General features: G+C 43.2%; 1 protein-coding gene across 7 annotated transcripts in view; it reads left to right on the top strand.

The window, feature by feature from the left end:
- The window catches only part of zmiz2 (zinc finger, MIZ-type containing 2), a 34,627-nt gene that overhangs the window by 8,830 nt on the left and 7,435 nt on the right, over positions 1-18,362 (top strand). For 3 of the 7 annotated variants that reach the window (XM_058411145.1, XM_058411147.1, XM_058411148.1), the window contains exons 2-9: positions 11,513-11,618; positions 13,561-13,675; positions 14,492-14,685; positions 15,131-15,314; positions 15,947-16,171; positions 16,575-16,769; positions 17,215-17,316; positions 17,692-17,860. In XM_058411145.1, coding sequence (XP_058267128.1) covers positions 11,569-11,618; positions 13,561-13,675; positions 14,492-14,685; positions 15,131-15,314; positions 15,947-16,171; positions 16,575-16,769; positions 17,215-17,316; positions 17,692-17,860 — 1,234 coding nt within the window. In that variant the 5' untranslated portion in view covers positions 11,513-11,568. Of the gene's footprint in view, positions 1-11,253; positions 11,394-11,512; positions 11,619-13,386; positions 13,423-13,560; positions 13,676-14,491; positions 14,686-15,130; positions 15,315-15,946; positions 16,172-16,574; positions 16,770-17,214; positions 17,317-17,691; positions 17,861-18,362 lie in introns of those variants that run through there. The other 4 variants (XM_058411142.1, XM_058411144.1, XM_058411143.1 and 1 more) reach the window with 3 other exon arrangements.

Consider the following 18,362-nt stretch of genomic DNA (forward strand, 5'->3'; position numbering starts at 1 on the left):
ACTGGAGACTTCTTAAAGAAATCTTAAAACATGAATGTCTCCATACTGACTTTACAACTTCACCATATCACCAAACAAGTCCCGGTGAAGCAGCTGTTACTTTAGACATGGTAATGTATTGATCCAACAAAATGAGCACAATTGTGTATACGTGTGTTTGCCTTATAGCCAGAACTACTGTCAGAGCTTAAAATCTTTATAGACTGGTGGAAAAGTCAAACTGAAACTAAACATAGTCATAATTGCACATCCAGTATAACGTTGATTAAAGGTTGTGAAATGCATTGAAAGCTGTAGTAAATGCGTTATAACCGAGCGTGTTCTGTTCCTAGGGTAAATCTTACACTCTAAATTTAAATGCCGTCGGTGTGAACGTGCAGCGAAAGTCAAACATGGAACCGGTTTTGCCGCAGCCGTAGCAAGCGATTTATTTTATGAAACGTTTTGATCGTTTTTAAAGTACTCATGCATAATCTTGATGAACTGTCTCATTATTAAAAGCCAGCGAATGGTGAAATTGTGTCTGGAAAATGGCCTGTGCAAATTTAATACATGCTCTCCTGATGTATGGATTTGCATTCAGCCTTCTAATGACGGCGTGATCAATCCTGACAGCGTAATAGATTACTTGTAAAATAACTTTCTAAGAGAGAAGAAGAAAGAAAAGAAAAAAAGTTGTTGTTGTTTAAATGGAGAAGTTTTGTATCAATTACCAAGCAAGTCATGCTTTGAGTACATTATCATAGCATGAAAATATCAAGCACTAACACGTGTATCTTTTTGAAGCACTGCTTTGCCACTTTCCTGAAATAAACAAAACCCTGTTCTGCGTTTTTAAAAGTATTTTTTTAGTCTGCATGGCATCTTGTGTGAAATAAAAGCAAAGCCACGATTAATTAAATATCCTGTTTTCAATAAAAAGCTAGACACGTGACGAGATATTGACATGTCATTTGTCACGTCTTTTCCTGTGGTTTTCATCTGTGAAGTCGGCTTCTTTCTAATCTGCTCATCAGCGCTGTGCCTGGCTCTGATGCAGTTTTGCCGCCACTCTGCTGTGCCACGTGGCTACTCCCTTAAATAAGCCTGTTTCCCTTTAATCTGGCCACCAGAGGAAAACGGCACAATGTCATCACTCACACTCCATATGGCATGCCTTCCTATGTGAGGAGGCACAGGTACAGTACAATTTATCATCCTACCGACAAAAGGAGGGCGAGCAAGCGAGGGGGCTCTGAGCTGTGCCTCTTGTGTGAGGAAATGTGCTCATTTGCTTACATTAGGGTAACATTTGAACATTTAGTTCAGAACATGAGCTGCTTTGCATTGGCTGAATTGCCGACTGTTCGTTTGTTTAAAGCAGCATTAGGCCTGCGCAAATAATTACATTCGTTAGTTCAGCAGAAATCCTACTATTAGCATCACAGTGAGGCATTTCTGTGCTCATCAAAGAGCTTTCAGATAAATATGTGGAACAGTCTGGTACTATAAAAGGCTGAAAAGCATGTGCGAGCTTTGAGCAAGGAGAAGCATTTGCTTATTATTCCATGAGTTTGATTTGGATTGGAAATGAAATTCAAATCGCTATTAAGTACTCCGCATGAAACGCTCAGCACAAGTCGACTCTCGATTCCTTTCCATTTATTTCCTCTATCCTCCTCCTCCAGGAGAGTCGTTCTGGTGTAAAGAGGCTCAGCTGGCTGGCTTCAAGAGGTTCATTCTCAGGTTCTTTCTCAGGCAGAGCTGAGTAGCAGCCATGCAAGGTCAAGCGGGTTAATGGATTCTCTGTACTCACTGACGGGGACATCGTGGATCCTGATGGATGCCTCATTAGCGTCACGTCACGAGCCCCCTCGTGCTAGCCAAGCAAAACCAGACGTTAAAATAATCAGGTAGTAGTTTAAACAAAGCTTATGATGTTCTTATCGACACGGTAATATGTTTGTTTGTTTATTTATTTATTTATTTTTAAATATTATAAATAAATTAAAAAAAAACCTTTAACACCAGATTTCTGGCATCTAAATGACACCAGAATTTCTGCTTATAGGAAGAAACTGTTGGTGGTTCAGAGAAACAGCATCTGCATTGAGATGTCGACTCAAGTGGCAAATAATTTATCGTAGAGGGTCGTTTTCAAGGGTTTTCGATTACTAAGAGTGACCAAATTAGTCTATGGACAAATGTCTGATTTGAGTAGCCTTTATGATTACGGAGGCTTTAACACAAGCAGAAAGTTCAAACACAGAATTGGACGTCCTGGATTTTTTTCTCTCAGAATGTAGAGATAGGGGGTGCCATAAAATCGTTTCCGTAGACACTCTGTCTGCTATAGCACTAAGAAGCCAACAGGACAATAAAACAGTCTTGATCTTTAACCTTTTCTGCCTCACACAGTGTAGTGGAGGAGGTGGAGTGGTCACTAGATAACACCCAGATGAACTTCCAGTGCTTGGGCAATGCTTCATTTTCCTTCACAAATCCTTCACATTTTTAACATGATAAGATTAATAAATATAAAAAACTGATTGTATATTGCTCCTTAAATAGTCATCCCTGCTCCTACTGTCTGGCATCCATCTTAAATGCATGAGCACATCACATTTTCCAATCTAATTATACAAATGAGGAAAAGCAATCATGAGTTTAATTTGTATGTTTCCTCATCCCACCGAAAATCAATTTGTCACTGCCAGCACAACATGCAACATGCTTTTGAGCCATGTCTAGACGCGAGTGTGACTTACATCAAGCACAGCACACAGGAGCCAGCCTTACACACCACAGTCATGCTAGCCATGATAGAAATTTCTGGAACATTTGCACAGTGTGTGTGTGTGTGTGTGTGTGTGTGTGTGTGTGTGTGTGTGTGTGTGTGTGTGTATATATATATATCTCTGAGATCTGTATCTGAGATGAGTATCTGCTGTGAATTCTTGATGGGGAGAAAATATTTAGTGGTAGTATCATATGCCATGATGCTTCCTTCTGTTTGACTTAACGATTTGGACTATTAACTAAACCTGCTTCAAGACAGTTAGGCTCTTGCTTGCACAATTGCGAGGCCTGGCGGTATGTTACCGAGACCAGTGTAAGATGTAGAGCTCATAATTAATATTAAAGGTAAGCATCATGATACACAGCATAGCAGCAAAATTTGTCTTTTGTATTGCGATATTCGAGACAAGGAAATTCTCTCGAGTCTAGTCCTGACTGGTTTGTCTGTAGATCTAAAGTGTTAAGAAATTGTAATGTATTTTGTCTGAAGAGCAAGCTTGTTAGACAAGCGTAAAGTCTCAACATTTTTGTGGTCATTGAGATGCCAGCCTGTAGTGTGGCTCAGACAGAAGGGGATAGTGGAGGACCAACAACAGCACTGCTAATTTAGTCTGTATCTCTGAATTGGAAGTGACTATGTCTTAAAAGGACAACGAAACACAAAATTCAACATTTGAAGATTCTTTCAGTGGTGACACACTGGTTTATAGAGGCTATTTATCTGCTTTAAACACTAAGGGAAAATCCCTTTCTGTTTTCCTCTGAAGATGGAAGTCAATTTTAAACCGCTAAAGGATTTTCTATTGAGGATATATTGCTTTGCTTTATGTTCATATCACCTCTATAATTAAGAGCATGAATTACTCCAGTGACAGATTAGCTGACTTCAGGAGTTTGGGATATACTGTTGTGTATGTGAGAAGAGCAAGAGAAGGCAAAAAAAATTCAAGCCATTGAGCATGATCGGTTGCAAGGCCATTTTGTGCAGTTCATTTCTGAGAATAACGACACAAGCACTTCCTTTCCGCTTGCTCACCAGGGTCTACACTTTGCTCGTGAGTCAAGGTGCAATTCCTGGCACCTTGCTCTCCCTTTTAATGAGCACGCTCGCTGATAGTACTCGGCCGACCTCGTGCTCTTTATTTGAGCGCTCGAACGCTATAACATTGTAAAACATAAAACTCGGCGTGAAGAGTTTACGACTAGCAGCACACAACAGCAACAAAAACATAAACAGAGCTAAATAAAACGTTCCATGACGCCATTATTGCTTTATATTTAGTAGATTACTCATTTCACTATTGCTTCTATTCAATGTGAGGAAAATGGAAGTTATTAGACAGTACAGCAGTCAGTCAGTGTAATGCATAATGGATAGAAATGCTAATCAGAATTGCAAAACAAGGTTAAAATAGTAGTGAGAAACAGAATGGCTTCTATCTGTGAAAAGGCTCCAGGGTTCTCGCTTCTGCCGTCTAATCTAGCAGCTTCTATACACAGTGTTTGTTAAGGACTTGCAAATATGCTGGGTACTGGATCAATGTACATTTGCATGAGTGTGTGTGAATGTGAGCTAGAAAGAGTGTGTGTGTGTGTCAGACTGCAATGAGTCAGCGCTGGGTGCAGGGGGTGGAACTCCTCGTCTGACGGACGCTATGACACTGCGTAGCGCCTCCGCAGCTGTGACACGCTCGGCCTGAGCTTTCTGACGTCTCTACACCAAACGCCTCGTCACTGTCTTGTTTTGCTCTTTCCGAGGCTTACGTAGGAGCTCTGACCACAGCCTACGCCCACGGCCTGGAAACCCAGCCGTTGTTCTATCAGTCCACATCTTTGATTCACAGCATGCTCACATCCAGCAAGTGTGCAAGAGGTTTTATTTCCTGGAAAGCCAGCTGCACTTCTTAAATGTCCTCAGATTTTTTAGCTGATCTTACTCCATAATCAGGTTAACCATACCCTGATCATTTGCAAAAAAAGGCCACATGTGTGCAGCTTTTCTGCTTGCTCTTGTCCGTAGCTACTGTTTATTCACCACAATGGCCTATGTAAGTCTGAGACGAGACCTCAAGTGTTGACGTGGGTCAGAAAAGGGGATTCTTGGCCGCTTGTTCACATGTGATTGAAACAGCTAAATTCTCTGTGTGGACTGTGGTCCGACACTTTCTGACGCCGATGCTCCTCTCACCAACTGCACACTGTGCACTAGCGATGGATCCTTGTGCCTCTATTTTAAGCCTGAAGGCCACGCATTTGAACGGTGTTCTGAGCTCGCCTCGAGAGCTCCCTAGATAAATAAAAGAGGAGACCTGTCTCGCGTAAACATTTCCCTCGCGAAATGTTTAGTCTGATCTCCCTCTTAAGCGGCAACACACACTGTCAGTTTGAGGTGCTTACATTGAGACTGCTGAGGCTTTGAATATCAACTAGGTGTAAAATCTCATTCTGAAGAGGAGTTTAAGCCTAGCAGGCTCAGCTAGCCTATTAGCCTCAGGGCCCTGTTCATTATTCAAAGCTAGTCACTGGTTAACTCATTGCAGGCTACGGACAAGGTGAAACAATGAGCCTTTTGAAAATTTTATTTGGCTTATCTATTGTTTTCATTAATAACAAAAAGGAAAGCGACACAGAATAACTGGATTATCAAATTTTATACTTCTAAAGCTACTGTAACATAAAAGAATAATCATTGTGAGTGTATTGTTAATGACTCCTGGAATGAGCATCATAATTTTTGCACCAAGATAATCGAGCGAGGCGCTCTCACTGCCCTGCAGTAGCTCCTCAGCATGCCTTTTTTTGCCCAATATTAGAAGAATAATGTGGCTTTTGTCAGCGAGGCAGGGCAGCAGTAAGCTGTCTGTGCGCTAGTCTCCATCGGGTGCTTGTGTCACCGTTAATCAGGCGAACCATCAGTCAGTCAACCTGTTTTCTCCCCTCTACACCATCGAAAGAGAGAAAGCCATCACTGTGTGCAGAGTGAGTCACGTTGCAGGAGGGAGAGAGAGAGAGCATGTAGGGAAGGGAAGGGTGACAGGGAGGGGGGTTGTTCTGAGTGTTGAAGTCAGACAAGTTTATCAAGCAGAGGCCCTTGAACAAACCAGCCAACGCTGCTTTTATAAAGGACAGTCAGCGGCGTAACAAAGTCGTTAAAGAGGAATCAATACAATGTGGCTCCATTTGCATTCTCGGCTGCTTGATTCAAAGCGGCTCATGCAGGGAAAATGAGTTTTAGAGTGCTGGGAGTTCCTACTCTACACCAGGAGCACTGTTCTGAAAAGGAAAGCTGAGAAATATTAGGATTGGGAATGATCTGTCTGTATGTGCAGAAAATTTTGCTAGTCTAATGTAAATATGTGTGATTAGAGTAGTCGTTGTAGAGATTATTACCCCAGTAATCCTAGCTACTGTTCACACAGTATCACAGGGCAGATGAATGCACCTGCGAAGTATTTTTGTCTACATGAGACCACAGTTTGTCAAGATGTGCGTTCTCCCTATAAAAGCACAAATGCTTCACTCAATAGACTGTAGACTATCAGCAAGACAGGATCTCACTTAATCAGCTTTGATTGAACTCTTTTGATATACAAATATTATTCAATTTTGCTTATCATTGTAAACAGTACTATCCATTTATTCCTGTTTGGTATCGTTAATCACTTGATTTTCATAAACCCTGTTTACTTTCATTTCCTGTTTAAACTAGATAAGCAATCATTTGAAACTAAAGCATGTTACACTAACATGAACTTTGTGTTTGTGTGTTAGGCAAACCCAGTCCACTCCCACACGTGTGTGAGACTCTGAGAGAAACCAAAGGCATGCAGGAAATTCTGAATGTTTACTGGCCTCCCTCTTGTCTTTAAGGTGACTATGGTAGAGACCGAGTATTTTCTGTAACTTTTGTGAATAGAGAACAAGAGCATGGTAGAAAAAGGGTGGAACACTTGACCTAGAGAAAACACTCACTGCACCATTAATTGTGCTGAGTAGAGATAGTCTCGTTCCACTCTGCTGCTGTAGGTCCTCAGCCTTGGCTCTGTGCCTCTCAGCAAGACACAGACTTACAAACTACTTACAGATGTCACATGAAACATGGATGCATGAGAGATGCCATACCGGCAAAGACATAGCCGCAAGGTGTAGCTTCCATGCCATGGCAAGCCGTCTGTGGATGGAGAGAGTGTCACAATCTTGCGTCTTTATTTGAGGGATTATACCGCTAGCATAACTGGCTGGGTTTTAAGCCTTGTCTCATGCTACCTGGTGAAGTTTGATCAGTTTATTCAAAGGGAGGTGTTTGAAGAACGTAGCATTCTTTAGGCTTGTCAGTATGAAGAAGGCAAACAAGCTTTGACTGACTGCTAGCCAAACACAGCTGACCTGGAGGATGACATTTGTGTAGTTGCCTCCCGGCTGCATGCGCTCACAAGCGGAAAGTAGCTAATGTAGGCTCAGAAATGTTGCTAGAAGCCACTAGGTGACTGCAAGGACTAATTTGTGTATTCTTTGGATTGTTTTTATTTTGAAATGTTAGATGAAAACAAAAAGATTGTTTTCACAATAGCAAATAATAGATAATGGGTTGTGAGGTTGTGTAATATATCATTGTCCTTTCATGCCCTCTAACTATTGCACATCAACAATATTCTCGCTTATGTCTTTGGAGCTGTGTGATTGTTCTTTTGGGAACAATAGCAATCAGTTGATTGGTTGATGGAAACAGAGGCTCACACAAGTGCAACTCGTTTTTGAACTGGCGCTCTTTATCGAGTACATGACCACCACTAATGTCTGCTGAGAAAATTGTCTCAAAAGCTCCACCTCCATACTTACAAATAGTGTACACTTTCAAAATGGCTGCAAAAATCTCACTCTCAGTGGCTTCCTGTGCTTTTGTTCACCTGTTTTTATAACTCCCATGGGGCAGCAAAAACTTTGACAGCAAGTGGAGCATGATATATGGATAGAAGATCAAGCTTGAGGAATCTGTTTTTCTTTTAAACCCTGGTTACTCACTACATTGGGTTTTTCATTTCACTCCTTGCCAATTTCCAGCCTATCGATGTGTCCTTTCTCAGAAATACTTCAACCCAACCAGCACATTTTTTTCAAACTACTTCCTATAGAGAGCATGCAACCAGACACAGACGACTAGGCCATTTTCAGGACTCCAGTTCACCATTCTCCTTGGCTTCATTCTGAGTGACAATACCTTCCTGAACCTGGCAATAGCAAGAACCCTGCGGGTTTACTCTGGTGAACACAACAGTAAGGACGGAAATCCATTTCTGTTCGTATTTATTTGTGCTTAGGGATGTCCTCAAGGCAAGTACATTGTCAGTTGCTGTCTGCTTAAAATTGACCCAGCACTCAGGTGTGGATTGCTAATCCAGCAATGCTTTGTACAGTAATTGTCCCTATAAACAAGGACCGCTGTGCAGACCTGCTGTGCAGATCGTATTCTGATTTTGCAAATAAAGATATATTTAGTTATAAATAACTCGCGTTTGGCAGATGGTATAAATATTTTGGTTTTCTAAATCACTTTCTCTCATCATGCCCTCTGTTTGTTTGTGACTTCCTGCCCTGCTGTCCTGATCACCATAAACCTGTTCTATTTACAGTGGTGGTGGCATACTTAATGATTTTTGCAGTGCTTATCAAGTGTGTTCAACTTGGCATGTGTGTCTGTGTGTGCAGGAATGTGTTATCAGACCCAGTCTTCCTGTGACTACTAATCCCCTTCCCCCGGCTACCCTCCCCTGTGTGTCTCTAAGTGTGTGTGTGTGTGTGTGTGTGTGTTTTGGAGACCTCTAAACTTCATTCCTCCAGCCTGGGGCCACAAAGTGGGAGGGGCTGCTTATTAGTCACATGACTAGAGTTGCTCCCAGGTTTGGCATGCAGACAAATGGCAGTTTTCGGATGGCAGTCCCAAGTGGGTCATTAGCTCATTTTGTCTTTAGTGATGCTCCATTTTGAGTTATTGACCCGTGATTGAGTAAATGTTACAAAAAAATCCATTTGATGAAGCAGGGAGAGGCCGTTTGTTGTTGTAGCTTGATGCTATTAAACATCAAGATCAACTGAGGAACTGCTTTTCACCAGTGTGTATTTATTTATTTATTTATTTATTTTTTAATTCCTGTTGACTGGTGTAGGAGCTCCTTTCTTGCCTGGTCTCCGTTTTGCTCTAGTACATGGTTGTGAACTTGAAACGCACCGTCTCCTCAGAGAGCTGAATCTGCACTTCAGGTTTTAAGAGCGCTGACATGCAGCCGTTTCTATGGCCTATCAGGAAAAAAAAGGCTTTCCAGGTCAGCGCGAGCTGCCGCTTGGAGAAATGGAAGCGTTTAGTAATGCACGTGCTTATTTAATTGAGCTGCGCTCAACAGATTACATATTTGACATTTATGCCTTTTTTTCTAACATCTACACTCTCACAGCAGCATCCTGGCTCGAGCTCGAGCCCAAATGTTCCTGTTCTGCGAGCGGAGGACACGACCTGCGACACAAACAGAAAAATAGAGAGAGCAGCGTAAGGGTAGACGCTGAGATTTCACAAGAAGGAGGGAGATGGTTGTTAGCAAGTGTGCTCTGGTGATTGGGGGTGGTGTTGGGCAGTGGTGGTGGGGCACAGCAGCAGGATCTGGGCACTGCAGGCAGGGGGAGGAATGAGAGATGGATAAAATCCACCTAGGAAAGAGTGAAAGAAAGAACAGCGTGTTCTGTTCCTTGTCGAGAAAGAACAGTTTGTGCTATTATCCATTACACACACACAGACACAAACATAGAAAGAAAGAGAAGAGAGACAGAGATCAGGATGCTGAAGTGTGCTACCCAGGGGCTCGTAAATAAGATCCAGTGGTTTATGAGCGTGTATGCGTGTGCGCGCGCGTGCTGTCTGCATGGTGCCAAGCTGTGTGTGTGTGCGTGCCTTCTTTTGGCTGCCGCCATGACGCATAGCTTATGCTTTCTGCACTTCAAACTGTTCATTCAGAAGGCAGTGTGCGTGGTTTTATGAGGAATTGAGTGAGAGAACGCCGCAGTGTCGCGTTTAGCCACGCCAGCAGATGCGTTACTGTAATTTGTAGTGCCAGTTTGGATGGCTGCTCCTTTGCTGAAGGGGCTCTCAAATGCACGCCGCTAATAATCACAGAGGTTGGCTTTTCAAGTGCAGGCCTAATTAAGCACAGACAGTTCAGTCCATCAGCCGTTCGGCGGACATTAATTAAATCGAGACGTTATACGCCACAGTGAGGGTGTTCAGGCGTGGTTAGGAGGCTAAACACACAAAAGGTGTCCGTGCACTTGTGAAGCGTTGCGGTGTGGGAAGACAAAGATGTGCGATTTAACAAACTGTGTGTTAGCACGTGGCTGAAAAAGAGGCCAGTGTAAGCATGTTAATATTATTAAGCTTGCTTCAATCAAGTGGTTATCAAAACATGACATTGGAGGAGCTCATGCATCCAGATTGCTGTTACTAATTACACACACACGCGCACACACACACACACGTATACATGCACATCATTTCTCTCACTCTCCTCTTCTCATTATCCCTGTAGGTGACCCTCTCGTGGATATACTCCGTCTCTCCCCTCCTCCCTGCTCAGCCTCTTCTCCATCCCTCTTTTCCAAGCTGTAGGGCGTCTGACCTAAATCTGTACAGAAAGAGAGTGGGAAAGAAGGGGGTGGAGGATAAAGTGGGGTGGGGGGGTGACAGGCACTGATGTTGGCAGCAAATTAGCATGTCTGTTAATGGTGCTTACCCTCGAGATAGGAGACAGACATGGAGGAATTGAACAAGAGAAAAGGATAGGATAGCGTTCTGATGAAGGGGTGTGTGTGATTGTGTTTGGAGGTGGGGGTGTTGTCATTATTTAACGACTGAGACACACACACACGGGTACGTATGTCCACAAAAAGCTTAACAAGAATCAGCAAAGCCACCACTTCTTCAAACGAGCTCCCCCGATCACTCTGAATAATTGATGGGGGGTTGAAGGCATTATCTTCAAGGAGGGCTCGAATCGCACACAGACTGCCACAAGATCCTGAGCTGCTTTTTCCACACTGCATTTTTCTCTTCCTTTTGAAATCAAAGCGCTATAAATAGCCCCCTCGTCTCCCTCCCTCCCTCCCTCTCTCTCTCTCTCTCTCTCTCTCTCTCTCTCTCTCTCTCTCTCTCTCTCTCTCTCCCCCTCCCTCCCTCTCCCTCTCTCTCTCTCTCTGTCTCTCTCGATGGAGAGAAGGAATCTCCAGCCAGCCAGCCAGTGGTGTTGTGGAGCAGGGCGTACTCATTTGTCCACAAAATCTATCGTCTTGATCCCTCTAGTAACACACACACACTTTCAGCCTTTTGTTTTTTTCCTCCTTTGTTTTCTTGTGCTTTCCAGCCAGCACTGAGGGGAATCTGAGAGGATTGTGCGTTTTCTGGAAAAGTGGTTTCTTTGTGTTCTTTATTTTTAGGGCTGTGATTGGTGCAGCTCAAGCAATGCTTGCGAAATGTGTGTGTTATTGAAGCGTGGGGGTGAGTGGAGATGGGTCCCAGCGCTCTGTGCTCGGTGATTAACCCGTTCTGCCGAAGGGGCTGAACTGCTGCCATCAAAGTAAAAGCTGCACAACACCACTGCACTCGCGTGCCCTTAGTGACTCATAATGAAACAAGAAAAGAAAAAACACCTTTAGTTTCAGTCAATCTGACGTTTTGCCTCTTTCTCTCTATCAGACTGCCTGCCAGGTTGAGGTGATTTGGGGTTCTCAGCTGACCCCCACGTTCCTCCGATGAACCCCATCAACTCCATGAAACCTGCCCTGCCTCCAACGCCACACAGGTGCGTGCAATAAATGAGTGTTTGTGTGTGCATGCACTGTCTGCTCTTCTTTTCTTCATGTGTCAGTACACTGTGTGTGTATGTGTGCGTCTCTGTCTTCCACAATTCACCCACCCACACACACTTCCTCCTCAAAAATGGCACACTCGAGCCCCTGAATTTCTTGATCTGTCAGCTAGTTTCCTCATGTTCCCAGAAGACTCAAAAGTCACATGGCTTTAAATGTGCCTTTAACCCCTTCTGCCATCTTATCACTATCACTGATTTAACACACAGACATACATTTAGCATTTACAACATTTAAGATATCTCAGTTAACATCCGAGATCCATTTTATCAACTGTAGTGTAGAGTTTTGCCTTTCCTTCCTATAGTAGTGCTGTTTGTGCCCAGGATTAAGTACAAGCAGTGAGGGAACATAATTAACCAAATATCAAAAGTGAATATTGGCTTCACAAAAGGAACTGCAGTGGCTTCACTACTCCTGAGCAGCGTCCCGAATCCTCGCCTGTCATTCGCCCAGCCTCAGACATCCCTCTGCGTTGATTTGAATTCTGATTGGCTGTGCCAGCAGCTCTGTGTTGATTGGGTGCCTTTGGGTTTGGCTCCGGAACAGCGGTTTCCTGTTTCAGTGCGGGTGGGTTGATGTGAGGCCGGGGGAGGGGGGTTATGATGGAAGAGCATCTGGTGGGTTTTTCTTTTTTTTTTTTTTTCTTCTGAGAAAAAAAAAAAACCTCAGCCTCCCATGGAATGCTTTGTGCCACTGATGGCAATCCGGTCCTCTCGATCGACTCCACAAATCCTGCAACGCTGGAGGCCATCACTCAGAGCAACAGTAGAGCCCCAATATCCTGTGGGCTGCAGGTCAGCGGTAAATGGCTGCTGGTTGAGCTGGAAATGCATTCAGTGGGGCTCTGGAGAGCCACAGTGGTGCTGTTAATATCGAGTGTGAAAGGGCTCTCAGGGTTAAATGTTCAGATAACAGCTATGCCATGTATCACAATCTCACTGTGGTAACCATGTGGTGAAGAAAACCGGTTGTGAATTTAATTCCTGCAGAAAGTACACTAGAGCATGAACATAGTCCTTTAGCATCTGATGCCCATTTTGCTTCTATGGCATAAATGAAAAAGACAATATTATTATGATGACGTGATGCTAGTAAACGCACTGAGCTCTTTGGTGCACACAGGGAATCTTCTGGAATTTCTGTCTTTAGGATGCTTGTTAATACGCTATAACAGAATTAATATTTCAGTTTTGTTTCAAAACAAATTGAGATGTGTGTAATCACACACTGATATTTCTACCAGCTGTATTTTCTCCACTTTGATCCACTGCACCGCCTAATGTAGTTTGTCTAATTTTGGAAAGATTAAATGAGAGCAATCTGGTTTGATCCAGTTATACAGAAAACAGTAGGTACTCTAACACACATACACATCCACGAACATTAGCGCGCACACACATTCTCTCTCTCTTTCTCTCTCTCATACACACACACACACGCGCACACACACACACCCCTCCCTTGGCATCGCTACTCTTTCCTGTCTCTAAGTGACTGTAGTCGCCATGGAAACATTGCGCTGAGCACCTCTAGAGCATGTGGCTGTAGCACATTCAAGTCACACAAAGACTTCCAAACACGTACACACACATGCTTTCTCTCTCTCTCTCTCTCTCTCACTTACACACTAACTCTGTTAACACCATATGTCAAGATCACATGAAGACATGAGCGTAAAAATCCATTATGTCATTTCAGCCCTGTCGATTCGGCAATCAGATCAGCCTACAGTAGGTAAATCAAACATTCACCACCTGCCCGGTCACATGGTCAAAAGGGAGCAGCATGAACAAAAAGAGGGAAAAGCTAACATTTTTGTCTCTCCCGCTAATCCTAACCTTGGCGTCCTTGCCGGCTATCCCTCTCCCACAGTGACGGCTCCTACCCCTATGACCCAGCGTCCTGGCAGCAAGGCACCAACCAGCCCCCCGGCTCCCTGTCTGTGGTAACCACAGTGTGGGGGGTTACCAGTCCTTCACCCAGCCAGGTAAGCCTGGCCTTCAGCATTGAAGAAGACTTCATTACCACAGCATTGTTGATTTCTCAAAATTAATTGGTCCAAAGTTGATGATAAATTTTATATTAATGCTCTTATTCTAATACAGTATAGTGTTTATGGTAGCAGCTCTTTTACTTGTGTAGTGGATCGTGTAAATAATAGATTTTTTTTTTAAAAAGTGCCAGTATTTAATTAAGAAGTGTTAATTAACATTTATGAAAGAAGTCAACTTTCTAACAGTCAGTGCGATTTCATTGCTCATTGCTCTTCTCGGTAAGCTGCAGTTATTTTGTCTCATTACTTTGAAAGAAAGAGAAAAGAGGCTGATGTTTATAGCTGCTAAAACATAGGTGATAAATTATCTTGTCTCATGGATGTTCCACAACATGATATGTAACTATAAACTGTTAATGTATTGTTCGTCATTTGGCAAGAGTTATAAATTGTAACTGTTGGCTGTGATGTGTTGCAAGAGGAATAAAACACTTTGGACACGATTTTATTAGAAAGTAATCCTCTTCATTGTGCCAGGTCACATCACAACACTCTGCCTGTTGATTATTTCCCCATAACTGAACACTCCAAAGCGTTTAATTCCTTAAATAATATTTGACATCACCGTACTTATCTTCTCATGACACGTATTCTGGATGGTACTTTTGGTCCAGTCACCTTGGTGTAATACTGTATTGCTTTTTATTATTTAATCATTTAGTTTAAAAATCATGCAATGGAATGCCAATGATTGATAATTACAGAGAAGCAAATATATTCACACAGTGTACTCTATCTCTGTTCTATTAGGTATTTGGTGCTCCTATGGGCCCGGGTGGCAATTCAGCTGGTGGTCACATGATGCCTGGCAACAGCCCTGGCATGAACTCTCCCCAGTTCATGGGGCAGCAGGGCTACCCGGAGCCCAACAAGGGCTACATGCAGCAGGGGATGTATGGTCGGCCTAGCGGGGGATACCCGACCGGACCCGCATATGGTGGCAGGTAAGAGGTTCCCACAGTTCTGGTGTTAATTCACTCTTGCAGGGTCTGTGATTAGGCCTTGAGTGGTGAAGGAGTAGGACGACATCAGTGTTTTGGATGAGTGTCAGTACTGTGGGGGCTGAGCGTGCTCTGTCCTGTCCCTGCACTGGCTCACCTACCCAGTCACACCCGTGCACGCACATACGCCCCCCAGCCAAAGTGATTTGCATAGCGATATATCTTTGGACTCTGATCATTTGGTTTTTCTCTATGGAATACTCCAACAATGAGGCTTTCTATTTTGCATAGCAACACGCATAATCAGCTACGCTCACACACCATGTTCCAAAATATGTAACATCTGTTTTTCAATACGGCCAGTAATGGTCTCCTGTTGAGTTGAATGGGAGATGATGTGAGTCAGCATGAATGACAGCATGTTTGTGTTTGTGCCCTGTGTTTTTAGTTACCCCAATAATGGTGGAGGTTCCCTTGGGATGCCTCCTCACGGCGTTCGCCCTCCCACTGACTTCACCCAGGCCGCCGCCGCCGCCGCTGTCGCTGCTGCTGCTGCCACGGCAACCGCAACCGCCACGGCGACTGTTGCAGCAATACAGGAAAAGCAGAACCAGGAGATGAACTACGTGCCTGTAAGAAGCATCTCCTTTTTGTCTTTGTGTGCTCAGTTTTTATCAGGTCATCTTGCTCACATTTGACCACAGATGATGTTTTATTGCACAAAAAAAGGAGTGTCACTTGACCAAAGGCAGATGACCTTTATTTTGACACTTGCTTCATTTGAGAAAAGAGGCAGGAAAACAAAGAGCATGTCATCTGTTGTGTTCTTGTTGATGGAGGTGTACAGATTTCAGCTCAAATTTCTTTTTCACGTTGAGCATTCTGTGTTTGAAATCTAGCATGCCATTGTGTAGTACAAGCTGATGGTTGCACTCACTGTGCCCCCTGCTGCTGGAACAGCAGATCACACAATACCAATTCTAGAATATGGCTTTAATTAGTCTAAAATGAGAGTTTTTTTCCTGCCTTCCCTCCATTCTCATTATAAAAGCAGACTTTACACACTGGCAGGCCAGCAGTAGACATCACATCATAACCGCGGTGTTGAGGGTGGATTTCATTGTCCGTTATGGTGACCTAGTTGCTGTTTTCCTATCTGTGCCCAGTGCCTGTCACTGGCAGGCAAATCTCCAGCCATTGTTTCAAGTTTGCTAGGTCTGTTGGGTGTAGGGTTGTTTTACTCCTTTTTTTTTTTACCTTGCAGATGGGTGGTGCTTCCTCTTACAACACACAATTCATGCCCCACCCTGGACCCCGTGGCCCGCCAGGCATGGCCTCCTCCGGGATGGTGGGCTCCAGACCCCCCTCTATGGGAGGCATGTACGGTTCACAGGGACAGCGTATGCCCCAACACTCTGGTTACCCTGCGGGGCAGCAAGGACCCCCATCACGACACCAGCAGGGGCTGAAGCGCCCTTACAACTCTGAGGTTAGTGAAAGGAGGTGTACTGCTTTTTTGTCTTTCCCTTTCAGATGTTAGCTGTAATTTAATGGACACAGTGTTGAGAGCTTGTAAAATGTTTTGCACATACTAAAATAATATTAGTGTACTCTTCTCGTTTTCATAACAAACCCTATTGTAAATGTTTGTTTTTACTATGATTGTGTTTTGCACAAGATCCTGCATCACATTCTCATCCTAGCATGATCCTCCTATTCATCAGCACTTCCTCTGTGCTATTTGGTAATTTCTCAGTAATATGTTGGTGTAGTAAAGCCATCAATGATTGTCAGACTTCTCAAGATCCCAATTTATTTGGAAAGAAACAAGCAGCATGATGTGTATTGTTGTCATGTCTCACTCTCAGTCATTTAACTGTTTCCTCTTGCAGGGATTCCCAGGGCAGCAGTATGGCTCTGGGATGGGAGCAGCAGGTCCTTACCCTGGCCAGGCCATGCAGTACCACGGCCCTGGCCCACAGCGCTCTGCACCTTCGCCTTCCTACACGGGCCACAGAATGCCGATTCAGCAGTCCAGCATGGGCCAGTATCCTGCAGGACCAGGAAACCCAGGCCAATATTACAAGGTGAAATGGCTTACTTACAATCACAGCAGAAGACATTTTGAAAGATTCTGACAGCTCTCACATCTCTTTGCAAGCAGCTTGTGCCTCTGTATAGCAAGCAAAACAGTATCAGATTTCGTGGTGAGGAGGTTCCTGCTTCTTTATTTTGTGGTAGACAAACTGCTGCTTTGTGAGCGTGAAAAACGCTGGAATCTGATAGTGCTACCGCCTGAGTGAACATAAAAAGATCTTGTAAATGTCGCACACAGCAAAAGACCAGATCAGTTCTGTGGTTTAAAAGATTCACAAATACGAATATTGCCTTAAAACTGCTGCTGATATTGCTGCTGCTGATACTGCTGCAAAATATTAGTCATGTATGATGATCATATGGGTCTGAATATATTCTATACTGACATAACCATTTATATTTTGATTGATGTTAAGATAATTATTTGTTTTTTAGGCTGATCAATTCAACGGGCAAGGCAACACCCACGGGAGTCTGGCCACAGGAGTGGGTGGAGGTGGAGGGTACAACACGTTTAACCAAGGAGCTGTGAATGGGGTCAGTGTCCCCTCTTTCTTTGTTTCTCTCTCTCTCTCTCCATTCTCATTTTCCTTTTGTCTTTCGTCTGTGTTTGTGTTCTTGTAAATAAGTATGCAGGTCAAATCCAGTTAATATTTAACAATTTCATAAGCACCCTGATTGGACTTTGTCACTGGGTGGTGTTTCTCAGAGGAGCACTTCCTCAAAAAATGCTCGTGTTCACTGAAGCAGTGGGCTAGCATAATGTAATTTGCATGTGACTAAGCTAGCTTTTATTAGCAATGTTATTAACAGAATGTTTTACCAGAATGTGTGAAGTTTACATTACATTGTTAGCAGTTGTACTGTTCCAGATGTGTATTTGTAATCGTTATTATCATTATTCCCCCTCAGCCTGGGCGGGCAATGCCTGGCTACCCCAGCTCACCCCTCCCTGGGAACCCTACTCCTCCCATGACTCCTGGTGGTTCAATGACACCCTATGTGTCACCTGGTCAGGATGTGAAGTCTCCCTTCCTTCCTGATGTCAAGCCCAATATCAACACAATGCAGCCCCCTACAGGTACCAGAGCTCAAGCATTCTCATTAGATTTTCTCACATTTTTTACTTGCATGTAAACTGCAGTTCACTATATACATATATATTACTAAACATGCTTCCACTGTAACCAGCACCTTATGAAATTTTTAAAAATATTTACTGGATTGCTGTATTTTCTTTTAGTTGATGTTACCTGATGCTTTTTCTCGAAAATGTGAAATAACTGCTACTTTGACAACTGAAATTTATCATAAAGCAAAACAAATTCTAAAATCATATTAACATTGTATAATTCGTTTTTTTTTGTAATACTATTGGCTAATGTAGACTTTCTCTGAAATATACTGATTTACAGGCTTTTAGCTGGTAATAGGCTACTGCCTTTAGACTTAAATTATAAGTGAAATTAGTGTAAACAGAGTTTTCAATTCTTTTTCTTTTCATTTTTTTTTTTTAAAACCCTGTCTATAGTAACTCTATGTTCTAAAATACAGCTTTTTTTTGTCTTTTTAAAATTAAAAAA

Source organism: Hemibagrus wyckioides, linkage group LG16 (assembly GCF_019097595.1).
Source record: "Hemibagrus wyckioides isolate EC202008001 linkage group LG16, SWU_Hwy_1.0, whole genome shotgun sequence".
In the NCBI taxonomy this organism is placed as follows: Eukaryota; Metazoa; Chordata; class Actinopteri; order Siluriformes; family Bagridae; genus Hemibagrus; species Hemibagrus wyckioides.